At 37.2% G+C, this 27,625-nt stretch overlaps 1 protein-coding gene across 1 annotated transcript in view; it reads right to left on the bottom strand.

Moving 5' to 3' along the window:
• Positions 1-25,586, bottom strand: part of ube2e3 (ubiquitin-conjugating enzyme E2E 3 (UBC4/5 homolog, yeast)) — a 54,644-nt gene extending 29,058 nt beyond the window's left edge. Inside the window, exons 1-3 of the mRNA XM_051118332.1 lie at positions 25,448-25,586; positions 23,654-23,860; positions 22,653-22,703 (exon numbers count right to left, since the gene is read on the bottom strand). Of these exons, the coding sequence (XP_050974289.1) occupies positions 22,653-22,703; positions 23,654-23,853 (251 nt within the window). The 5' untranslated portion in view covers positions 23,854-23,860; positions 25,448-25,586. The remainder of the gene's footprint in view (positions 1-22,652; positions 22,704-23,653; positions 23,861-25,447) is intronic.
• Between the last annotated feature and the right edge of the window lie 2,039 nt (positions 25,587-27,625).

Here is a 27,625-nt window from a genome sequence, read left to right as displayed (position 1 = left end):
TACAAATGAATGCAGCATTAGCATAAAAGACTTCTTTCAAAAACATTTTAAGAAACCAACCGCACACTTACGTGTGTATTTGTTTACTGCACAAATATATAAACAGTACAGCTAATATCTCTAGCAGTTGACACAGCATATTGCACTCAGCCCTCTCGTGTAACATGCAAAAGATCCACATGCTTCATGAGTTAGAACTTAATCCCATCTGCTGCAAGAAACCTTAGCGGGTTATGACACGGCAGGACCGTGTGGTTTCCTGGGCTCACAGGACACGTCCTGCTCCAGCGGTGCGTTTAAAGGCAGCTTCACCCCGCTGAACACGTCAAGCCCACCGCCAGCCTAAGATCTCACAATCATGAAATCGGCCGAGCACTAAACAAGCAGACTAAAAACAACCGCGCTCCCATTCAGCAAAGGAAAAGAGAGGCGAGAAAAGACAAAGAATTACCGGCGTCACGCTTTGAGCTTCCTCAGCCGAGACTTGTTGCCATGGGATCTGTCAAGATTTTTAATAGTGGATTACTGGAGATATCTGACGCCCATTAAGAGCCGCTGAATTAACTTTGAGGTAAAATGGCATCGGTGGAGCGGTGATTATTTCAGGAGCCTTTCTAATGTCGAAGAAAGATTGAATTAAGCTCATTTAGCCTACAGGAAGCATAAGCATGTCAGGATGAGAGAGATATGGACCCTGGTTTTACTGTTTTACTTGCGAGGAGACTTGTGTAGCCAGACTTTTGACTACTAAAGGTCAATACCAAGTATTCACAGTTCCCTTTATTTTTACACGTCATTTAGAAATGGTTTATCTGAGAAAGTTGATACCACAACCACAGTCTTGCATGATAAACGCCTCCAAGTAATGATTCAGCACAGAAAACAGACATAAAATCAAGAACATACAGTACTTCTCAGGAAATCTAGATTGTTTCCAAGCGTCAAACATTTCACACCACTAACCTCACAAACTTTTTAAAAACTGACTGAGCAACTATTCCTCAAAAGCACTCATTGTATTATTTTGGATAGAAACAGCTTTGTTTTCAGGCAAACTGATGCATCTCGATTCGCCACAAGTTGCCAAAACACCAAACCGTTGTTCACGTTGTTTGCAAAAAAAAAAAAAGTCAAATGAAATCAAAGTTTTAAAATAAAAGTTAATTATGTACTTAAAGTTGTTTAAACTGCTCAACTGCATGTCATGTGGCCATTAATTGACCTCAGAGGACTGTAAACATTTGAATGTTTAATGTATTTTACAGCAATATGGTTTGGCTGGCAAAAAAGTTTGGGAATCCCTGCAACAGAAAATTGTAAAGTCATCCAATTAGATAAGAGCTTGCCAAATCAAGAACATGCCTGCCACTTTTTAGAGGAACGTCCATTGGAAGGTCAGTAAAAGGACTTTGGGCGGCACATGGACATGACATGCGAGACAAGAATTCACTTGCACTTACAGCAGATGATGTGTCATCCATTAGCCAGCCATTTTAAGATTATCGGCATCAACAATGTCCATACTTGCTTGGGAAGTGTTATTTTCCCAAATGGGTTTCAAATACGTTTGGTGAATTTATAATAGTAATTTAGTTGAACGTTTGCTGTTGCACTACTAGGGTTGGAAATAGGTGGAAAAATATGTGTAAATTTCAGGAAAATTTCCAGGATTTTTTGTGAACTTTCAGATAATTTTGGAAATTTTTGCAAACCTACACACACAGTATTTTTAAACACCAACAAATGCTTTAGTGGGGAACTCCAGGTATTAAGACTTTTATGGCTTAATATAATGTAAAGTAGCAGAAAACCCATGAAAGAGTAACATTATTTAAAAAATCCACATCGTTTTATATGTATTTTGGACTATGGGGGGACGTTATTTCGATTATGTCAAATGGTTGCACTCAGTGAACTACTGGTGCTACCTAAGGAAGAAGGAAAGGACATGACGTGTGGCCAAGTATGGTGACCCATACTCGGAATTTGTGCTCTGCATTTAACCCATCCAAGTGCACACACACAGTGCACTCACTATTGCTATCACTGTGGCGCCCATGGAGCAGCTGGGGGTTCGATGCCTTGCTCAAGGGACTCAACTCAGTTGTGGTATTGAGGGTGGAGAGAGCACTGGTTATTCACTCCCCCCACCTTCAATCCCTGCCGGACCAGGGACTCGAACCCGCAACCTTTTGGTTACAAGTCCAACTCCCTAACCATTAGGCCACGGCTGGCCACGGCATACGACAAATACAGCTACTGACAGAGCCTACAGGTGACGATGGATGTAAGCGTAGGCTTAAACCAACTGCTGTACCATCGATTTTCCCCACAAGAAGTCTAAACGCCCCCGGATATCGAGTGAAATTCGCACCAAAAAAAACTCCTTCAGTGGCTGTGGCATCAAGACAAGCGTCTGCATGTTTACATCCTGCCAGGATAACATCTAGCATTTCTCGTTTGTAAGCTCTTTCAGCAGATGTGGTCTACTAAAAGCCTCAAAGGCATCAGGGCAAGTGAAGAGAACAAAGACGCAGGTCTTTAGGAAGTTTTATTGGTCCACAGACATCTTCCCTTTCTTTTCTCCTTGTCTTATCGCTAGGTAAAGACTCAACGTGGCATCAGATCAGTATTTTATTTTCTGAGTTGTACTGTGTAAAAATAGCAACAGGCAGCACCAGTAGCTCACAGAGTGCTGCCATTTCACCCCATCGAAATAATGGCACCCCCATAATCCAAAATATGTATAAAACAATGTCTTTCATAGGTTTTCTACTACATATTTCAGTGCAAGACATCATTTATGTTATATTAAGCCAGCTTTAAATGAATCTAAATGATCCCAGCCAAAGAAGAATGGTTTTATCTAGCGAAACAATCAGTCATTTCTGAAACAAATCGACAAATTATATACTTTTAACCTCAAACGTTCGTCTCGTCTAGGTCTGCGTGAACTCTGTTTTTTCCGGTTCAAGACCGTTAGGGTAGGTCAAAAAACTCCTACCTCATTTTCTTCCCCAACTTCAAAAATCATCCTACATCCTACACCTACTCTACAGAAGTACTGACCCAGTGTTTACAAAGTGAACATGCAAAGATCATCAAACGTCCTTTACAAAAAAAGGTAAAACAGCAATGTAGGACCATTTTGGACGATTACACAGACTACATATGCGTATCGCAGAGACGAGACAAGACGAGCATTTGAGGTTAAATATATACATTTTGTCAAATTGTCAATTTGTTTTGAAAATGACCAATCGTTTTGCTAGATAAGACCATTCTTCCTCAGCTGGGATCTTTTAGAGCCATTTGAAGCTGCATTTAAACTGCATTTTGGAAGTTCAAACTTAGGGGCACCACTGAAGTACATTATATGGAGATAATTCCTGGAATGTTTTTCTCAAAAAAACATTTTTTTTATGACTGAAGAAAGAAAGACATGACATCTTGGATGACAAAGTGTTGAATAAATTATGTGTAAATTTTTGTTCTGGAAGTGAACTTCTCCTTTAACACCCATGGTTCCCTTCAAAATAACAGCAGTAAAAAACACCTACGATCAGGTGACACTTCACCAATAGGATGAACATGTGCTAACGGCTCACTGACAGCATAGCGCAAATATAGAAACCTGTCTGAATACCAGTGGCGTTTTGAAGGACATCTCCTTGACAGGCCACTTTGGGACCTTTGTGCAGTTCAAAGGGGAGAACTGCGATAATGTCTAATCGATTTGAGCTGACATGTTTTGAAGACGATCCTCCCTTTGTGAGCGTGTTAGAAAGAGACGGCCCCTGGCCTAAGGGCCTGCCTGCTTTTGTCCCAGCCGAGCAGAGCAGCGAGGCTCCCTCTAGGACCCGTGGTTCTCCTTTGTCCTACATATACACACGCAAGCTCTGTGTAAATGGTGTGCTAGTTTGTGTAACATTCAGTCAGGTGAGCAAAACTCAAACTTGGAGATAAAAATATGTGCTTATTTGACAGGAGGATTTGTTTTTTTGAAGGTCAGCTTACAGTCTTGACATGATATCCATTTGAATCCAACTGAAAGATCATAAAAGCATTAAGACTAAAAATACATGTAAATCTATTATGACAGGAACAGAGTGCCGAAATCATCCTTAAATAGACAGTTCACCCTTAAAAATGGAAACTGTCATCATTATACCAGTACTCACCCTGATGTTATTCCAAAACATGTTTGACTTTGCTTCTTGCATTAATAAAAACAATTTCCACAGTCTGTGAGATAAAAATACTACACGCAATAAAGCAATGAACAACCTCAATAAACAGTTGTTGTCAAGACATCTGATAAGAATTTGGCTAAATATTTGCTGCCTTTACATAAGGACGAGTTGGCAGACTTACTGCAGCTGTCTGAAATAGTTCTTGCTAAACCCGAGACCATTTTATGTCACAAGACATAAGCATTAGGAACACACACATTAAAAACGTCAGAATTTGTTTCTCCAGCGTAAGCAGGGGAAACCCGAACACCACAGGAAGATGAAACAAGCCTAATTTGAGAAATGGTGCGATAGTTGATTTCTGGCAAAGTGAAAGTTACAGTAATAACTCATATTATTTCTTTGTTTCTTGTCATATTGGTTATTAATGTTACTCTGAACATTTATTAACAGCAGCTTCTTAAAAGTATAGTTCACCCAAAAATTTAAATTCTGTCATTACATTAAAAAATGCTGGGTTCAGCATCTTATTGGGTTATTTTTAATAATTTTACCAAGGTGCTAGGTAATTATTTTTTAACCCAAATGCAGTGTTCAACTTGTTGGGTCATTCTATTGGGTTATTTTTAATATTTTTTACCCAGATGCTGGGTAGTTTTTCCTGTAACTAAATTGCTGGGTCAATTTTAACACTGGGTTATTTTTTCTCTACCCAATCGCTGGGTTAAGCCTGTCTCTGACAAAATATCCAGCTGCTGAGTTACAGTCAGTCAGAGCGCGGTCTTTTTGAGTCCTAACCAAGAGAGACAGATTCTCAGCACCGCCGATTTGCACTTCTTCAGTGAAAGGTTTATATACATTTTACTTCATTTATAAAGTCTTTACTGTGCTGTAAATTGTATTATTTCATGCAACGCAACATAAGGACGAGATGTCAGTCAGCTGCATGAGCAGTGGTTGGTTCGCAGGATGAAAACACCTTTTGGCTTGCATAAAATAAATGGATTTTATTCGTTACTGTACTGAGATTAATCTTAAAATATGTTCTCTAATGTCAGTACTGTTTGTTTATGGACAAGTTTTGGAGTCAGTCACAGCATCTTTCAGCTACGAGTGAAACGTGAAGCTGCAGTCTGAAGTTTGCAGTTAACCCGGCGAACAGCAGTCTATCACCAGCTCAGATTTCGGCAAATCACTGGCATTAGAATTAGTGCTACTTCAGTAAAGAGTGATTATAAAGAACACTTGAATAAACTAAAATTAAAATTCTACTTTTAAATGTTACATTTTTATGTCTAAAATGCTTGTTAAATGAGTTTGCAGTAAATGTAGTATTGTAAACTATACTGTATTCACCCTAATAAATTGAATTTGTCTTGTATTTTGCCCATGTGTTCTTGCTTAATAATAAATGTTCATCTTTTGATTATTGCTGTTGCCTCTAGTAATTCTGTGTGTGCTTTTATAAGTTCCAGTCCATTTTAAACCCAGCATGTTTGGGAAAACATTTAACCCAAACAGCTAGGTCAAAATAACCCAGTATGTGTTCTGTCCAATATTTACCCAGCACTGGGTTGCCAAATAACCCAAGTTGGGTTGTTTTTAACCCAGTATTTTTTAAAGTGTAATTACTCACCCTCATGTCGTTTCAAACCTGTAAAACCTTTGTTCATCTTTGGAACACAAATTAAGATGAAATCTGAAATCCTTTCTGACCCTACACAGACAGCAATGCAACTACCATGTTTAAGGCCCACAAAGGTAGTAAGGACATTATGAAAATAGTTAATGTGACATCAGTGGTTCAACCTTAATTTTATCAAGGTATGAGAATACTTTCTGTGTGCAAAGAAAAAAAAAACGACTATTTTTCTACTATGACTATTATAACAATGTCCTTACTATCTTTCTGGGCCAGAAAGTGTCAGTGTCAGTTGCAGTCTATATAGGGTCAGAAAGCTCTCTGATTTCATCATTCAGATCTCATTTAATTCGTCTTATGGGTTTGGAACAACATGAGGGTGAGTAATGACAGAATTTTCATTTTTGGGTAAATTATCCCTTCAAGCTACTCAAACAAAGTACCTACAGTCAAGCTAACCTTTTTAAAAAGTAGTTAAACTACAAGCCCTTTAAAAAGTAACAAAATTAAAGCTGAACAGCAGCACTTTGTTACAAAACGGACCTGACATGGACTCTTTTTGAACAAACTGATTCAATAAAATGAATCCAATTTCTCAATGATATATGCAATTAATTATTTTTTCAACTCGTTATCCTGTACAGCTTCAAGTAGCAATGTGACAAAATACATAAACTAACATTTAAAAGTTTATGAACTTTTTTTTTAAGAAACTAATATTTTATTTAGCAAGATGACACTGAAATGATCAAAAGTGACATTAAAAGACATTTATGATGTAACACAAGATTTCTATTTCAAGTAAATTCTTTGTTCTTTGGAATTTTATATTCATCAAGGAGTTACATTTTCACAAAAATAGTTGTTAATTGTTTTCAAAATAGATAAGTATCTCTTGAGCACCAAATCAGCATAATGATTTCTGAATTACGTGACACTGAGACTGGAGTAATGATGCTGAAAATTTCACTTTGACATCAAAGGAATAAATGACATTTTAAAACATATTAAAATAGAAAACAGCTATTTTACGTAGTAATAATATTTCACAATATTCCTGTTTTACTGTATTTTAAATCAAATAAATCTTGGTGAGCATCAAAAACCTAGCCTCAAAAACCCTAATGACCCGAAACTAAAGTACAGTAAATCTTAAAACAGCAAATCTACGGTAGTTATTTCCCAAAACTGCTCATTATTCATCAGCCTTCATCCAAAACACAAGCCATTAAGGAAAATGAACAGTGCAGCTCTGAAGAATGAAGAAATCACTGCACTTTATTGAGCGTTTTAAGTCTACACTCAAGATAATTGTGAAATCAGCTGAATAGGAGCTAATTTCGTGTCACCACGGTGCAAATAACCCAGCGGCAGGCATCATAATACACGGCCCCAGAGAGCCCAAGCATCATGGGGGCTATAGTGCAGCGGTAATGGCCTAACAAGGTTACGTCTCCATGGGAGACACAGCAAATGGGGGGCTGGTTTGAGAGCAAACAACACAGAGGGACCCTTTTAGATACCCACATATATGATTAAAGCAGCGTGATCAAGTATTTGCAGTGTTATAACTAATAAACATCTTTAATGAGCCTGAACGAGATGCATGTATTCATCTTCAGCTCTCAAACGGATCTGCAAAACCCTCATGCTTTGATACAACACGTCTTTACACATGCCGACAAATCTGTGAAACACAGCATGTGTGAACGCAACCATATTAACAGACGTGTAGCGCAGTGGATGTAATGGCGCTGGAGAACAAGGCTACTGTGTGTGTGTGTGTTTGAAAGAAAAAGGCTCTGGTTATCGCAGCCACAGTGTGAGGTGCTATGGGGTGGTTATCTAAAGACCAGGCCAAACGGTCGAGCCACGACATGACTCTCCTGTCTTATCAGCCACGGGTGATGGAGCGATGGCTCTCGGTGGTGTGGGGGTTGGGGAGGATCATGCACCATTAATAGGCAGGGCGGACACAAGAATCCAAGAGACATGTCTGGTGTATGTACACATGCATGCTTTGGACATCTAATGCTAGAATGTGGCTACCTTTGCATTTTCAAAGAAAAAAAAAACAGGATGTGCAAAACCACATCTTATAAAAACAGCTAGTTGGTGGGTTGTATGAGAGAACTGGCTTCAAATGAAGCACATCTGAAGTGTTTCTAATGGGTCATTTACAGAAGACATGTTCATGCAAGCACAACTTTTTTTAATGCTGATAATTGAGTTTGTAATGAACATTTACTCTCACAGCTAACAATGTATATTAAAATACATTACAACAGTATTATTGGAATCATCTTCCAAGCATTTTTTCCAACTGTTGAACCAATCAGAATTCATTTTAAGCATCAGATGGCAAAACTGCATTGCATGTTTAAAAACAGCATGTTATTATCTATTAATGTAAACGCTAATATAGTTGTTATAGTAATTAATCTTGATGTGAAAGGGCCTTAACAATAGCCCAACGCCAACATTAAAGTAAGCTGACATTATCATTGAAGACCAGCAATAATAATTTTCATTTTGATTATATAATAATGCCACTATATACATGTCAAAGTCAAACATGCCCCTTTGAAAGCTGTGATGCCTGGTTACTGGTTTAAACTTGGCCCAGGTTTTTAAAAGAGTTTTGGGTCAGCACACCTTAATAGCTTTAACAACTGATTGCCAATTAAGTTGAGAATAGAATGAATTTAGGCCCAGATTATGAAGCTGTGATAGCTGCTAATGGTGGATATTTTGATGAATCGAAAATGTATGTTTTGTCTATGTATAAACTGTTTATATAATAAAAGTAGTTTGTGTCGTCCCTTATCAGTGCAAAATAAATCACAAATTAAAAAGGATTCATGCCAATATTGTCCAAAACCCCACTTTTTCTAGGGCGTTTCCAAACTTTTGGAGGGTAGTGTACATACATAAATGAAACAGAAAAAAAATTTATTCACAACACAAAAATTTCCAAAACATATCCATGTCTGAAAGCACAAGTTTTTGAACACTTTCCCCACCATTGACGAGATATCTCATCAATTAAGAGACTTGTTTACAGGTGAAAGAATATGACATTTGAATGCATTTTGCTTGAAAATGCACTACTTTGATAAAAAAATTTCTCTGTTTTTTTTTTGTCCAAAATGTTGCATTTCTGATGAAACCTATCTGCATTCAAGTGATGATAAAACATGAACACATGAAGATAGAATAAAATAGTTTTTTGGGTGTTAAAAGCAGAGGCTCTGATCTTTATTTCAGTACATCACATGTTCATACATTAATAGCAGAAAATATTCTGGGGGCCGTCAAATTTAGTTGAAAATCAGCAAAAACGCTGGCGGTGGCTGGCAACTTTTCAAAAACACTGGCGGAGAAAGAGTTTAAAGTCCCAAAAGCTTTGACGTAGAGCTGTGGCGTATCCACATGCCTAAAGGAAATCTGCAGCTATTTTCTGCATTGATTTTGGGGAGAAAATATGCAGATAAGATTTAAATATGGTAAAATATGTTAGACAAGAAAGCACTACACATCTGAAAGCACATGTTTTTTTAAAGTCCCATGGCTGTGGGAGCTCTGTGTACAGTAAATACAATCACTCATCTTATCTTTTTTAAGATATCGCCTAATTTTTAGGACTCAGATGACTAGAGCAAGATTTTGTTGTTCAACCTTGGTGCATGATATTCCGTCCTCACTTTAACTTCAAGAAAACTAAGTACATTACTAGGAACCACGGCCTTTAAGCACACTGATAAGTGATTATCACAGTGAGGGCAGAACATTTGAATAAAAATAACAGCTTCAACAAAGAGCAGTCAAAGCACTAATACTGATCTGCAGAAATAAACAGGCCAGCTTCCTCTGGCAGTCTCAGAGACGAGGCACGGGATATCGCTGACTATGGATAGATGCGGCTCAGGACCATTTCACCTCTTTGTGAGCGCTGACACAATAGGAGTAATGTCTGCAGCTCCAGTCAAAGGAAATGACTGCCCTACCATCCCCTTTATCAAGCACAAAAGACACAGATTACACAACACTGCCAGCCCAACTACTGCAACAAACAAGCTGAACAAAATATGTAGAATTCTTCACTGTTCCACTGTTCATTTATTTTTTATAACACAGTGAGGAATAAGGCTAGACAGCTAAATATTGTTGGAGCTGTGGCCTCTGCATGCCTAAAGGAAATCTGCAGATTTTTTTTCTGCACTGATTTTGGGGGGGAAATATGAGGGTTGAATATGTTAGACAAGAAAGTACAACACTCTTACTACACCACTTAGTAGCAATTTAGCCAAAATATGTGTAAACACAAGGACAACGAAAAAAAATAAATAATATAAAATAAAAACGTTATTATCTATTAATGTGGGCACCTTTAAAGTTTTTATTACAGTTATCAATCTTGGTGTGAATGGACCTTAACAATAGCCCAATTCCCAAAAGAATTACAAAAACGTGACTATACAACATAAATCGTATAACAACGTAAATCAACAAAAGGTTACTAATATATTTGTACTTTAGGAAAGCAAGCAAAATAAAATAAAATGATATAATAAAAAAAATATAAAATAAAATAAAATAAAATAAAATAAAATAAAATAAAAACGTTACCATCTATTATATATAATTATTTAAATGTATTTAAATAATAAATGCATAAACACAAAGGACAAAGAAAAAAATAGGAATAAGGCCAAAAATCAAACAAAATAAAATAAAATAATAAAAAAGCAAACAAAATAAATTAAACTAAACTAAACTAAAAATACTAATTTGCAAGTCACTTTGGATATGAGCGTCAATTAAATGCAAATCTAAAAAAAAAAAAAAAGCCTTGAGGTAACTACATGTGGTTAGGATTGGGAAATAATTTTACATGATGCAATAAATAAATAAATATATAAAAATAATTTATAAAACATAGAAGTCATAGGATATTCCACAGAAAAAAAAAAAAAAAAAAAAAAAAAGAAAAGAAAATTTTTTTTATGCATCTAAAATCAAATTTGTCATGTAAACAAAGAGCTTGCTAATGTCTTTATAGTGACTTGGCTATTAAATAACATTATCCAGTAGCCTAAATAGCTTAGATGAGGTAAAAATGGGGGAAAAAAAAAAATCACTATTTATTAAAAGATTAAAAAGAGACTTTTATCATTAAAATAACACATAACCCATGATTCATTCAAAATAAGAGCAGAAATGTGCATGAAAAAATAAACTGGATCAATTTTCATGTCGACTTCAATATACCACTTCCTTGAGAATTTCTGTTCTGTTTTTGTGTGAAAGACGGGTGTCTTGTGACGGCTGCGAGGCTGTCTGCAGGACATTCTCTGACACAACACCAATAAAAAAAAAAGCCCCACAGTGAATCTGACAGCTGGACCAGAGCCAGGGCATGATAAACGCTGTCACTGTCACAAGCCTGTAATAAATGTGAGCTTCACCGAGGGAAAGGGAAGAAAGAGAGATGCAGGGAGAGAAAGAAAGCGGGTTAAGGAAGACCCCCTGAGAAAACGAGGCGCTGCTGAAGGGCTACCTTTCAATTTAGACAAAGGGTTGCTGAGCATTGAATACATTTGCAGGATTTTTTGAGTGTACAAACTGCCTGCGGAGAGCCTGACCCGTGTGTAATAGCGCTGAGAGCACCATCAGCACAAACTACACGAGAACCCAGGCCATAATTGGCGACGTGATTGCTTTCTGTGATTCATGAGTATGCATCAGATCTCAATTACACAATCTTGCCAAGAGTCCTCTTTAAATATTTACTCAGAGCGTCTCAGCACGCAGGCCCTGGACTCGCATCGTGCGCCGTTTCCCTTCATTGTCCTTGCGCGTCTTTATTCAGCCATAATGAAGGGGAGTTACTGCGGCAGTCTGCTGTAATAACCACAACGATGATGGTATGTTGTGCCGTACGGGCTGCGAGGTTCCTGAACCCTACATCTGTAATGAGCCTCTTCATTTGTCTAAACGCCATAACTCTAAGACTCATTTAGTTTAAACAGCATTTCTTTGGTGTAGTGTGCAGACAGATATAAAAATAAAATTGCTTTCTGTTCTAATCTACCGTCTAGTTTTTCAGGCCATAAATTTGATATTATTGTTCCGATATTTGCAGAGCAGTACAAAAAGACAGTGTGGAATCTACAGCAGTGGGCAGAATTAAAAATCAAAGAAAACAAGCTAAGCAACACTTCCAGGTCAACAGATGAATCTATCTAAAATAGATGGCTCGGTGGAAAAAATGCTGGCCAAAATAACAGCACAAGTCATTTTACATAAAGGTAATGACATATAAAGATAAGATGGAAAACTTAATATATTCAAAACAAATTGAGTAAATGAATACTATTTAATTAATAATGTGCTATTTTGGGGGGGAAAGTCCAGTGAATTAAATATATTACAAATAGAAGGTAGAGGTGTAAAAAAATATCGATACACGAATGTATCATGATTTTGTTTGGCGATACTGTATCGATTCTCAAAAACGGAACATCGATATTAAAAAAAATAATAATCATACAAGATTCATGACAGTTGCTTCGTTTTGAGCTTATATCCTGACCGCTAGATTGCAGTCTTCTTATCTCTGAACTTAAACTGTGACAGGAAATACTAGCATAAGGGCACGTCGCTAATGTTGGAGGATCAAAGAATAGAAAAAAAAATCTAAGAATCAAATAATAGTTCCTGCTCCCACCTCGGTGTAAAGTGTAGCGTCATTTCGGCTTTTGAGGTAACGTTCGCTCCAGGACGCGTCAAGCAGCGAAACCGCTGCGCGGCCACCACCCGTCTGGGCAACAGAAGCGCCGCATGCAGCCGATTCTATTATGCTCACAAAGACTGCTTTTATTTGATAAAATACAGTAAAAATAGTGATATTGTGAATTATTACTATTGAAAATAACAGTCATTAGTTTCACTTGATCATTTAGTTTCTTCAGTTGCACTGATTTTGAGGAAACCGTGATACATTTGAGGATTCTTTGATGGATAGAATGCTTTTGAATTTTTTATTTGAAATCGAAAATTCTGTTCTTTTGAAGTTTGTATGCTTTTTTAAAACAATGTAAAATTCTTTACCGTCACTTTTGATTAATTTACCGCAAACTGAAAATTAGTGTGACATGATCATTCAAATTTTTCTTATCTGTGATACATTTGAGGATTCTTTGATGGATAGAATTTTTTTTATTTGAATTCGAAAACGCTGGTCTTTTAAACTTTGTATTCTTTTTTAAAATCAATGTAAAAGTCTTTACTGTCACTTTTGATTAATTTACTGCATCCTTGACTGCATTGATTTGATTAAAAAAACAGTAAAACTAGTAATATTGTGAAACTGAAAATAACAGTCATCAGTGTCACATGATCACTCAGATTTTTCAGTTTTGCTGCTTAATATTTTTGAAGAAACTGATACATTGGCGAATTCTTTGATGAATACCTTTTTTTTTTTTTTTACTTAAAATTGAAAAAAAGCTTTTTTAACTTTCTATTTTGCCTTACATAATGTAAAAGTCTTTACTGTCACTTTTGATTAATTTAATGTATCTGCGACTGCATTTATTTGATAAAAATACTGTAAAAATAGTAAACTGAAACTGAAAATAAAAGTCACTAGTGTCACATGATCATTCAGATTTTTTCAGTTTTGCTGCTTAATATTTTTGAGGAAACTGATAAATTTAGGGATTCTTTGAATAGAATGTTTTTGACATTTTTATTTAAAAATAGAAAAGCTGTTCTTTTGACCTTTCTATTCTCTCCTTTATATCAATTTAAGTCTTTACTGTCCCTTTTGATTAATTTAATGCATTCTTATATTCTTGTATTCTTTATTTGATAAAAATACAGTAAAAATAGTAATACGGTGAAATTGAAAACAACAGTTAGGGTCACATGATTATTCAGATTTTTCAGCTGTGTGCTTAATATTTTTTAGGAAAGTGTGACACATTTCAAGATTATTTGATCAATAGAATGTTTTTGAAAAAAAAATATTTTCATGGAAAAAAGCTGTTCTTTTGAACTTTCTATTTTTAACAATGTTAAATCTTTACAGTCACTTTGATTGATTTACTGCATCCTTGACTGCATTTATTTGATAAAATACAGTACAAAATAGTAATATTATAAAACTGAAAGTAACAGTCATTAGTATCACATGATCTTTCAGATTCTTCAGTTGTGCTGCTTTATATTTTTGAGGAAACTGTAATACATTTGAGGACTCTTTGATTAATAGAACTTTTGACATTATTTAAAAATGGAAAATAGCTGTTCTTTTGAACTTTCTATTCTTTCTTTTATAACAAGGTAAAAGTCTTTACTGTCACTTTTGATTAATGTAATGGATCCGTGACTGCATTTATTTGATAAAAAGCACAGTAAAAATAGTAATATTGTGAAACTGAAAGTAAAACCCATTAGTGTCACATGATCACTCAGATTCTTCAGTCGTGCTGCTTAATAGTTTTGAGGAAACTGTGATACTACTGAAGATTTTTTTTGTTGTATTATTTAAAATCTAAAAAAGTTGTTCTTTTGAACCTTATATTCTTATATATATATATATATATATATATATAATCTTAGTAAAAGTCTTTTGATTAATTTAATGCATCCTTGTTGAATTGTTTTTTTGTTTTTTTCCAAAAAAAGGTCTTATTAATGGTAGTGTGAATTGTACTTGAGTTAAAAAAAAAAAAGACTCTAGTATTGCAGAACAAATAGTACAAGCCCAAACAGTACCAAGTCTGAAAATAGTCTTCTGTTTTACCACACTGAAACTGAAACGCCAATGTTCCCGCCAGAATACCTGCTTGACTAACAAGTTCACACACTGGTGAGACTGTGCACCAGTGGTGCAGAAGGTTTGGGTCAATCAATGAAGAGATTCCATTAACACAGCAGATTAAACGACAAACATTAAACCAATCAAACAGTATACTCTTTATTAAATAACAAGAACAAAAAGGAACCCAGAAATCCTGGAGCAGATTCTCTACAGCGGGTGTTTCAAACTGTTGCATCAGCACTGTGTTAAACACCTTCATCCAGGCCTGCTGACATGTTCAACAAGTCGAACACTGTGGCACTGTAGCCGCGGGTCACGTAAACTCAACTTCTAGACAGAGAGACGAGGGAAAAAATGCCTCAATAGAGGAATGAAAGCTCAATTCTCAAATGAGAGAGCTTTGATAATGAGGGCCAATATGGCAACTCTTTACTCTGAGGAATTCTATCATCAAAAAAAAAAAAAAAAAAAAAAAAACAACAACAACTCAAAACTCCACTTTAAACGCTTCTAATTCCAGCACTTCTGAGTTCAGAACAAGCATAAACACATAGTAGGGCTGGCTGATACACAATATTTAATGCATTTGCAATTCTATTTTGTTGTTATATAAAAATCATCCAAAACTGTGATTATTTTATTACACTATTTTATTGCTTTAAAACTCGGCAGCAAAAGAGCAATGATTTAGTTAGTTTAAAAGTTGTCAAATGGAATTTTACATGCTTTGGAATACTTGCCTTGATTGTTTATAAACACATTTGCAATGCAGTGCAACGAAATGAAATAAAATAAAAATCACCAAAAAAACTGAAAAATATTAATATATTTTCAGAGCTATATCGCCAGGGCGTAACACATACACACACCAGACAGGGATAAACACAGCTAAACAGACTGTAACACACCAAGCAAGCTCATGTCAAAGCCTCTTACTTCCTCAAACATACTCTGGTTATTAAGAGCCTTAGGGGAATTATTTACAACTCGCACATGTTATATTTTCACAAATGTGACAATTCAAACCATAAACCACGACTGAAGTTACACACCAGTCGTTGAGCATAAAATCAAATGCGCTTTTATCTGCAAGTTGCTTCGTTGGGACTACAGTGCGAGATCTTTTTTTTTTTCCCTTTCTTTTTGCAATGCTTCCTCTTTCTGCCTGTTCAGCATGGACGCAATGCTTTAAACTAGTACCCATCGTTCATCTTTAGAGGCAATTTGAGTTTTACTGTTTATTTTTATGAAGACATGCAAATTCATGCCGGGAAGCAATCGGCCTCTCGCTCCACGGCATGAATTTTAATAGATTGCTTAAAAACTCATAGAGCGCTCTTGACGTTGCTGTTAAAAATCTGCTTCTTAGAAAAGATCTAGTTGTAAATCACAGCGACAGGGCAAGTGGCTGGACAGAGATTTGAGGGGAAAATGCAGAAAGTGATGCAGCACCTGAACACAGAAGCATTTGAAAGTGTCTCTAAGTGAATCACTATAACCATTTTCCCCTTTAGTCATGCTGGAACACATCATTTCAAACACGTTAGCGTAACTGCGCCTGCCTAAACAGTTATTACAACAGCAGCGTGAAACCAGTGACAAAAGCGCAGTTTACGCTATCAATCTCTGACGGAGTGCTGACAAAAACACCAGAGCGCTGCCTGATTAAAAGAATATCTCACCCAAAACATTTGTCTCGAGATACATGTATACTGTGCAAATGAGTTGTGCTCCATCTAGCTGTTTTTTTTATAATAAATAGGTACATCATGATTCTGAGTCTGGGAATCATGATCCAGTTCCAAAACGATTCTTGTTGTACATGTCGTATTAATGAATGAGTTTACAGTTGTTGAATATCACATCTGTTCATTTTTATTCATTTTAGTAATTAAATTTACTCATCCCCATGTCATCCAAGATGTTCATGTCTGTCTTTCTTCAGTCGAAAAGAAATTAAGGTTTTTGAAGAAAACATGCCAGGATTTTTCTCCATATAGTGGACTTTAATGGTGGCCAATGGGTTGAAGGTCCAAATTGTAGTTTCAATGCAGCTTCAAAGAGCTTTACACGATCCCAGCTGAGGAATAAGTGTCTCATCTGGCAAAACGATAAAAAAATAATATTTATATACATTTAACCATAAATGCTCATCTTGCACTAGCTCTGCGATGCGCGTCTGCGACTTCACGCATTGCACGATCACATTGGAAATGTCACATGCGGTTAGATCTTAGTCTAGGTACTTTGGTTCAGAATGGTAGGGTAGGAAGAAAAACTCCATCTAATTTTCTCGTCCAACTTTAAAATTGTCCGTCATCGTTGTTTTAAATTTTTTTATAAAGGGCATTTAACTTTCTTTGCATTTTTGCTTTGTAAACACTGGGTCGGTACTTCCGCCTATGTTACCCGTGACCTTTCTAACGCAACTATGTAAAACGTGAGGTCGAGCTAGTGCAAAACGAGCATTTGTGGTTAAAAAGTAAATACATTTTTATTTTTGAAGAAAATTACCAATCATTTCGCTAGATAAGACCTCAGCTGGGATTGTGTAGAGCCATTTAAAGCTGCAATGAAACTGCAATTTAGCACGTTTTCACACCTGGCACTTTGTTTCGGAACCTGCCGCATTTCCCCCCTTAGCTCAGTTCGTTTGGGCATATGTGAACACGGCAACCACGCTCAGATCCGCACCAAAACAATCGGTCCGAGAACGCCTAAACGAGGAGGTCTAGGTTCGGTTGAAGACGAACTCTGGAGCGGTTCGGTTGTAGTGAGAAAGCTATCAGATCCAACGGACCAACGAACCAGGCTATATCACATTGTATAATGGGTAATTACAGTTCCGTGAACAGCAGTAGCTTTGGTGTTTTGCTAATACGCTTAAAATGAACCTGGGAATGCCTGTGTGTGGGCACATCTTCGCCATTCAAAATCAAAGCTCACAAAGCTCTTTGTAGTAGGTAAAAATGTTTTCCCAACGAATCCTGGACTCCTGCTCAAAATTATAAATTTAATATAATGACAGTTACAAAAAAATGCAACGATAAGCCCGTAAAGCCGTTGTTGTTCCATCCTGACGGATGACAACCGAGTGGAATCCCGGAAAATAAACCATGGAATTTTGACCAATGAGTGGACAGTTTACTTGCGCGTGACTTGTATTAACACTTTGGTCCTTTCAGAAACTTTGCTGTGTGAAAGCGAACCGCACCAAGAATAAAAGGCAACACTGTAATAATTTTTTTGTCCCTGTTTTGGAACAAAGCAAATGATCTACATGTGTGAAGGCACCCTTAGACTTTCAGCCCTTTGGTTCCCATTGAAGTCCACTATATGGAGAAAAATCCCTTTTGACTGAAGAAAGAAAGACTTGAACATCTTGGATGAAAAGGGGTGAATAAATTAACAAGAAATTTTAATTCTGGAGTGTAAATTCAAAATCAAAATAAATTAAAAAGAGGAACAAAAACACATTACAACCAGTAAAAAACAAACAAACAAGTGCTTTCAGTATCTAAAAGTTGTCCTGACAGGCATTAGTGCAATGTCTTTTCCTCTTATTTTCAGCATTATTGCTGTTTGATTATTACTGATGACAGATGGCAGATCTAAAAGGCTGCATTTACACTAATGCACAGATCCATTTTAACATATCACATGTTTTGTTCTGTCCTTTATGGTTCGTAGAGCATTTAGAAAAGAGAAAACTGACACACTAGCAAGTGAAAGTACACATTGCCAAGAAAAAGCACATTTCTCAGAATGCAATTCTGAAGTTTCCAGAATTGATTCAGAATCTTTAAAGGGAGAGTCATGATCTCCCGCCTCCAGTAATAAATAAATACATTGAAAGATTTAAATGTAGCATTACATCACTTGCTCACCAATGGATCCTCTGCAGTGAATGGGTGCTATCAGACTGAGAATCCAAACAGCTGTCTACAATCCACAAGTAATCCACATGACTCCACATGAACTGAAATTCCATCAAGGTGTTTTTAACTTCAAACCACTGAGTTCTCTATCCATAATATTGTTTTTATCAGCTGTTTGGACTCTCATTCTGACGGCACCCATTCACTGCAGAGGACCCATTGGTAAGCATGTGATGTAACGCATTGCTGAAATAACGCAGTTCCAATAATGATCTACATCTTGGAAGGCTTAAGGGTGATTTTCCGCAAATTTTCATTTTTGGGTGAACTATTCCTTTAATCTTTTTTGGCGCTTGACAGCATCTGGTCAGTATAAACTTCACTGTATGGCAAGAGCTGTGTAATAAAACGCTTCAAAAATGCCTATGGTTTTCCCCAGGAAGAAGAACAGCATACAGGTTTGGAATGACGTAAATTTTCATTTCATTCAAGTAATGAAGCCCAGACCTGCTGTAAGAAATAAACTCAGAGCCATACGAAAGCCCAGAGTGATATGCGATATGTTCCCACAGATACTATGTGATGTGGCACATTACCAACAAATCAGTATAATATGTCAGCCTCCAGGTAAACTGCGCTCAAGGGAAATGCTGTCTGAGAAAAGAGCCAGTGAGGGAGCTAATGATGAACGTTACGGGATAAACATCTCAGTGTGCTGAACTGTGTGGCTGCACAGATCCGACCATGAAAAGCCACCAAATCCCTGCATTGTCAATTACCATTATCAGCATCTCTGGCTCGCGGCTCCAAGCTGCTGAACTGATCTCACGGCTGGCAGAGCGCACGCTGTGTTGCGCCCTCTCAAAAAAAGCATGGCATTTTCGTTTCTGAACATTTCACCCAAATATTTAAAATTCTCCAGTTGTTCGAAAATGTACGACTTTATTTCCTCCACGGAACATAAAAGGGGAGAAATTCTGATTCTGGCTGTTTTTTTATCACAATAAATAGTGAGTAATCAAGCTTCAAAACAGATCAAAATGCACCATAAAAGAATCACAAAAGAGGTAAATAAGACTCAGGATGTTACTAGAATTTAGTTCTTCTAAAGCAATACAATAGCTTTTAATGTGTTACTTGAAATTTATTTGCAATTTCATGGTGAAATTGTTTGTACACCAATTTGTTTTGTGTGTGTGATGAACACCAATATTTAAGTGTTATATTTCTTACACATTTCAGACCGTGCAAATTTTGGGAACCCCTTGCTGAATCTGTGAAAATGTGAATCATTTTAACAAAATAAGAGAGATCATACAAAATGCATGTTATTTTTTTATTTAGCACTGTCCTGAGTAAAATATTTTACATAAAAGATATTTACATACAGTCCACAAGACAAAAAAAATAGCTGAAATTATTAAAATAACCCCCTTCAAAAGTTTGGTAACCCTTGGTTCTTAAGCTCTTACTGTGTGTAGTTACCTCAATGATCCATGACTGTTTTTTGTTTTTGTTTTGTTATGGTTGTCCATGAGTCCCTTATTTGTTCTGAACAGTTTAACTGAGCACTGTTCTTCAGAGAAATCCTCCAGATCTTGCAGATTCTTGAGATTTCCAGCATCTTTTGCATAGCTGAACCCTTTCCAGCAGTGACTGTATTATTTTCAGATCCATCTTTTCACACTGAGGACAACTGAGGGACTCAAACACAACTATTACAGAAGGTTCAAACATTCACTGATGCTCCAAGAGGAAACACAATGTATTAAGAACCGGGGGGTGAAAACTTTTGAACAAGATGTAAATGTAAATTTTTTTCTTATATTGTTAAAATATATTTTTTGTCCATTTAGTACTGCTCTTTGGAAGCCACAGAAGATACTTGGATGTTTCCCGAAAGACAAATTAAGTACAATTTACCATGAACTTCAAATTCAAAAAGTTTTCACACCCCAGATCTTAATGCATCCTGTTTCCTTCAGGAGCATCAGTGAATGTTTGAACCTTTTTTAATAGTTGTGTTTGAGTCCCTTAATGGTCCTCAGTGTGAAAAGTTGGATCCCAAAATCATACAGTCAGTGCTGGAAAAGGTTCAAATATGCAAAAGATCCTGGAAAGAATCAGCAGGACCTGGAGGATTTTTCTGAAGAACAGTGCTCAGTTTATTTGTTCAGAACAAACAAGGGACTCATGAACAACCATCACAAAACAAAAAAAAAACAGACATGGATCATCGACAGTATTAAGAACCAAGGGTTCCAAAATAACAGGCATTTTGATCTCTCTCTTATTTTGTTAAAATTATTCACATTTTCACAGATTCTGCAAGGGGTTCCCAAATTTTGCATGCCACTGTACGTTAAGCAAAAATCTGCTAAAATGTAAAGAACGCCATTACTTTAAGCATCAAATCTAGTTTTAATTTGTAGATACATCACAGTATGAAACTGTCAAATTTCAGTGAATCTATTTAAAACATATGTAATGAATCTCATGCATCAATGCATTGCTTTTACGCTTCACATCACACTGCCTAAACCGTGCTGAACAGCAGCAGCACACTGTCATCTGGGTCAGGTGCTAAAACATGCAAAAACATAATATCATACCATGGTACATTTTTGGATCCGCTGCGCTTTATCAGCCCTGGTGTGTAGACTCAGTAGTGCATGACCTGTCAGCTGAGCTGAGACCAGTTGCTGGAGGAGTTTCTGACTTGACGTTGGATCAAATGAACGTGCTGTATTCAATGCCTGCTTTTGGACATTGGACTTGCACTCGGCTTTATCTGATGTTGGGTAACCGAGACGCTCTAGCACTCTCCTTGACTGCTAAATTAACAAAAAGCTACAAGGCCAAATGCATTTGTTGCACAGCAGGGATACAATTTTTTTTAGGGTTCACATTCCAGCGAAACTTGACATTTACAGCCTCTCTGTTCGACAGACATTTGATTTAAATGTAACACCCATCAACCAATGTGGTTTTTCAATGGCAAAAACTAGAGCGGCTGAAAGATACATTGTATGGTTAATTTTTCTTATGTTTTTGAAAGAGGTCTCTTACATTAGAAGTATTTATTTAATCAAACGTACAGGATTATTGTGAAATACTATTACAGTTTAAACTGTTTTCCTTTTTACGCTGCATTTCTATCTTAACACATTTTAAAAAGCAATTTACTCCTGTGATGGCAAAGCTGAATTTTCAGCAGCCATTACTCTAGTCATAACTTATATCATCCTTCAGAAATCATTTTAATATAATGATTTGATGCTTAAGAAATATTTATCAATGTTAAAAACAGTTGGCTTTTTATTATTTGTGTAAAAAGTCTTCCCTGATCAATAAAGCATTAAAAAGGCTCTTACAATGATCTTCTGTAAAGATTTCTGTCACTTTTGACCAATTTAATGCATCCTTTCGAAATAAATAATAAATGCAACCTTACACTATCAAACCACCTCAGACACAGCCAATACTTGACACAACGTCTATAAAATCTTGTTTGACAGGCATAAATCAATAAGCATAAATCTCTTTCAATATTACAGAAAGCCAAAACACATATCCAACACAGACTGTTAAGAATATTACCAACCAAAGGAGACTCTTCCAAAGAAATTCATCTAATGAAAAGACTTTAAAAAAAACACCAAGAAACAATCAGAAAACTGCCGTCCTTCAAAGCATAAAAAAACACAAGAGCTACAGAGGGAATTTTAAAAGCTCCCTCGTCTTGTTCTGGCATCTCTAGGTCAGCTCATTAAAACAGATGGGGGTTCAGCAGTAAGTTCAGCATGAGGATGTGAAATCAAAGCCATATGTTTCGGAGCAGCATCTGCCATATTATTAAAAACACAACAGCGGCAAGACCACAGGAACATCAGCAACAATAATGCTCAGAGGAAAAGAAGAAAAAAAAAAAAAACACTATCCTTCCTAACTCTTTGAAGCCGAGGAGCAAAATGCCATATCCGTCCTGCGCAAGTCCATCAGTTTAAAACGAGTCAAAAACTCCAACAAGTCAGTTCTCTCCCACAGCGATCCATTCTCAAACCAGCCCATAAAGGAATAATATAAGACAGCACGCTTAAATAACATACCTGCAGTTGGGTGGAGGATCCAGAGTGATTTCTGCAAGCTCTTTCTGGATTCTGCGAGGGAGAGAAGAGAGAAAGGGAGAGAGATGGTGAGAAAGCTGTGAGAATTGCAAGCAGCCAGGGAATTACACTGCCCTCTACCTCTGCTGCGTTTACTGCACGGCTGGCTCTCCCTTCAGCACAGCTAACATGGCTGCTTCCTCTTTGTTCTCGGAGGCATAACCCGAATCCCATAACAGGAAAACTTTGCCGTGCTCGTTTCTGCCTTTCCCTCCATCGCACGCCGTTGATCTTCACCTCAGCTCAAAGCCCGCTCCCCTTAGCTCACACCCCACCCCTCGTCGGCGGGTTTAAGTCACTTTAAGCACAAAAGATTTTCTTTTAAAGCTTATATGCAAATGAGGCAGAGGGAGGGAGGGGGGTGTTCTCGGGCATATTTGACAAGAGCTTTAATGCACAGCTCTGGTGCTGTTACTAAAGCATTATCAACAGCGTGTAAAGGAGCCGGGGCAGGATTTTTGACATTTTCTAAGAATAACAGTTTATGTTTTTGATCTGTCATTCCACCCACATTGAAAAAGCCTATGGTGTTTTAATGAGCACTGATGTGGATTGATTGGTTACCCTTTCTTCTTCTTTTTTTTTTTTTTTCCAATGCCAATTAATTTTGAGGGTGCATTTACAATCATCCACGAGGCAGACGGATTTGATTCGCTTCTCTTGTTCCTCAAACAACTTTACGTAGAAGTTCTAGGAACTTTTGCTAAGCAAACACGGCGTGGTTCGTTGAAATTAAATATAAGCCGATAACACGGCTTCTTTGCTCAAGCAGTTAAGTAATTATCTAAGCTTAGTGCTTTTATTCTCAAGTATGGGGCGCAGACGCAAAAACTGTTAATTGGCGCATTGCGAAAATTAAGTTGAATGCACAAAAAGTGATGATAAAAAAAAAACTGTTAAATGTGTTGACAGAACCAAAAAAAAGATAGAAGTGTCAGCTTTACCTCTTCGCGCTGGAGGATAATTTGGCTGTTGTTTTGCTGGACAGTTTGGTGGATTTCTTCTGCTGTTGTGGAGGCGTGGGTTGTTTTCGCTCCTCTTGTTCTTCTGGTTCTGGCACCGGAGGATCTCTCTGATCCGCATCGGAACTGCCGCTGCTGGTGCTGGGACTTTCATCATCTGACCGTTGTCTTTCACTGGACATTTTCCACCTTTGTAAAGGACAACAAGAGGTTCTGAACCAGGGCTGACTGCGATCGCAAGAGTCTCCTGGGTTTGAAGAAACTTAAACCCTAAACTCAACACCTTCTGGAACCCTTGCGTTTCTAAACTCAAACAGATGCAAGGAGGGTACGCAAACACAAATTGGCATATCGAAGAAACTTCATTTAGACTGATTTGTTTGTAGATTTCTACAAACAAATCAGAAAATCATGGCAAGCTCTTTTGACATTTATTTCTGCATCTATTTGTATCCAGTTCAGATTTTCTGACCAATTTCCACTAGTAAATGTCACATGTGATCACTAGTCGGAATGGCTAATTAATAGTTCAATTAAAGATGTGTAACATGAATGCAATGCAGGTCACTTGGATAAAAGCATCCGTCAAAGGGATAAATCTAAATGTTCGAGCAACAATTGTCTTTAACAAACAGGCCTTTAAGGAAAAGTGAAATAGTTGCAACTATTTGAATAGTTACAAGAAACTAATACGCACAGGTATCTAATAAACAGGTACTAGAAAAACTGGAATAGGTGCTTGCAACAGCTGGAATGCTCCATAGTTGGAAGTGAATATCTAATATCTGAATCACAGATTCCCACAGAAATCTGTTTCCAGTGAATGGAATAATCACTGTCACTACAGGAATGATTGCTAGTCATCACTGGGTATCTAATAAGGCTACTAGTCAGTGTTGGATTACTTGCACTGGTAATTACAAGAAGTACTAGTAAACATTAAAATAGGTATTTGTTAGTTTTAAGGACCAGACGTTAAAACGGCTTGCCATGAGAGCAACAATCAAAATGAATCCACAGTATTTGGACTCCGAAAACCCAAGCAAACGTATCTATAGATGATCCGATCCGATCCGATCCAATTACATCAAACTGTTGTCATTCTGAAGGACAAAACGTCCACGTTTTCACACGTAAAGCCACACACACCGCAACTTAATCCATTAGCGACTGAGCTGATAGTATTTGTAAATAGCGCAGCGGCAACATTGTTGCAACCATTATGACGTTTCACATGGATCCGCGATACATTGTATCAGTTTTGCGCTTAATGTTACAAGCTGCAGCGACCATCACACGTTCACAAAACCCTCCTCCGCGAAAAGAGCCTTGAGTTTTTTCGCTTTCCATCTGCCGAATAGGTGCAAGTGGCTGAGCTTACGAGAGTAAACGAGAAAAACACACGGCGGTTCCAGCAGAATCTATCGCTGAGAAGAAGGAGATTTGAAGAGCTGCAAAGGAAAGCAATAATTGCACCTATTCGCAGCATGTCCACCCCCTTCACTTTAGGAGAACAAGGCGATATCGCGAGCGGATAGCGAGGAAAAATCGAGTGGTTTAGCGCACGCCGGGGCGAAAAGATTCAGATTGGATCTTTTAAAATCCTTTGTAAGAGGTTTGTTATGGTAGGAGGCACTCCAGTATCAGCATGGTGTACCAACTGATGCGTGAAGTCAGTTTCGAGCTCCCCTCTCTTCAGACCTGAAAACACTAAGAAAGGACGATGTTACCCCGCCTAATGTGGACTCTACGAGTCCCTTAGAGCTTCTTCTTTACCTTAGACGCGGTCCTGTCCTGATCTGGGGTGGTTAGGAGTGTTAAAAATCCAGTTGAAATGGAGCCGGGAAGACGACGGGCTCCGGCCGAGCTGTGAACATTGGAGAGTAGGAAGGAGAGGAGGCGCTGCAGTTTTACTCGGGGCCGACGGGTGGCGCTGTACAGCGCGTGGACATAAGCGCCTACCGCCTTGGATGGTCTCACACAACCTTTAAACCAACGTGAAATTGTATCACCTCACAATATTGCTCCACCTGAGTCGGATTCAGAAACGTTCTGCCGTGCGTGTGAAGAAGACATCAGCGGCGGTCGCCGCCGTGTCACTTGTCGAGAGCGAGGGGATGTTGTGTTGTCGGGAGGAAGTTTTGACATGTTGTTGTTGTGAGGGCTCCATGGTGAGAGCAATCAGCTCACGGAAACTTTGAGCGTGGGTGAGAAGTTTGGCTGGAATTCCACTGCAGGTGGGAGTCCCTGTACAGCACTGCATGACTTACTGCATGACTTCTCTATTGTTTGCGACACCTCATTCCGTACAGCTGTAGGACTCCTCTGTAGTCAATAGTAGTTATATGCTTATTTACTTCTCTATAGTCTGTATTACTCTCTGCTCTATAGTATATTCTGCATGAGGTCATTATAGTCCAAAGTACATTCTGCTTTCTCTATAGTCAACCGCTTCACTTCTCTGTTGTCATGAGTACTGTATATACTGCTCTTTAGTGACTTCAATGTATAGCACTGCTACACTCTTAAAAATAAAGGTGCTTCACGATGCCATAGAAGAACCTTTTTTGTCTAAATGGTTCCATAAAGAACCTTCAACATCTTTCTGTTTCACAAAAGGTTCTTTGTGGCGAAAGAAGGTTCTTCAGATTATAAAAAGGTAAGAAAGACATGATTCTTTAAAGAACCTTTGACTGAATGATTCTTTGTGGAACCAATAATGGTTCCTCTATGGAACCTTTTAAGCACCTTTATTTTTAAGAGTGTATAGTCTTTATTACATTCTGCTCTATAGTGTATACTGCATAACTTCTAGTCTAAAGTAAACTCTGCTTTATAATAATGCATAACATTGTAGTCTATACAATGTTGGGTCACTATATTGGGTCTATAGTCAGTAAAGTGTGTTCTCTATTCTGTATGCTGGTTTACTTATCAATAATTTCTGCACAAATTCTACATAGTACATTATTCTCTGTGATACTACATGACTAATCTATGTCTCCTGCTTCGCTTCTTTATTGACATTAGTATATGTGTCCCTGGACCACAAAACCAGTCATAAGGATTGATATATATATTTTTTTATTTAAAACTGAATCAATAATTGATGTATGGTTTGTTATGATACAACTCAATCTGGAACCTGAGGATGCAAAAAAAAAAATGAAATATTGAGAAAATCCCCTTTAAAGTTTTCCAAATGAAGTTCTTAGCAATGCATATTACTAATCAAAAAATAAGTTTTGATATATTTACGGTAGGAAAATTACAAAATATCTTCATGGAACATGATCTTTACCTAGTATCCTAATGATTTTTGGCATAAAAGAAAAATAGATCATTTTGACCCATACAATGTTTTGTTGGCTATTGCTACAAATATACCTGTGCTACTTCTGACTGGTTTTGAGGTCCAGGGTTACATACAGGCTACTGTTCTATGTTCTGTCTGTCGTCTATATATTATATGGTGTATGTTATCTTTATTGTCTGTAGTGCTATTCTGTGTAGTTATTAATTACTTCTCCATATTATTTGCTTACTACAGTATAGTCTATATTACATTCTGCTCTGTAGCATTTACTTCATGACTTCTAGTCTTTAGTATTTTGATTTGTAATACCTAATAATACCTATAGTAAGATGACTTATCTGTAGTTTATAGCAGGCTAACATGTCTTTCTATACTGTAAAGTCAGTATTGTATAGACTTTTCTATAGTGAAGAGTATACTGCTTTATAAAACAATACATGTTATATGATGTCTCTTTATAGTACATACTGGTCTATGTACTGTATGTACTGTTTCAGTTCTCTGTAACCTGTTGTAGGCCTCTGTATTCTCAGCTAGTTGTATAACGCATGTCTTCTGTATATTTTATAGTATAGTGTGTTAAAGTAAAGATTCTGTTTTCCCTCAATGTCATGAATACACTCTGCAGTGCATGCTTA

Source organism: Labeo rohita, chromosome 9 (genome assembly GCF_022985175.1).
Source record: "Labeo rohita strain BAU-BD-2019 chromosome 9, IGBB_LRoh.1.0, whole genome shotgun sequence".
Classification (NCBI taxonomy): domain Eukaryota; kingdom Metazoa; phylum Chordata; class Actinopteri; order Cypriniformes; family Cyprinidae; genus Labeo; species Labeo rohita.
This window is presented reverse-complemented; position numbering and strand designations above follow the sequence as displayed.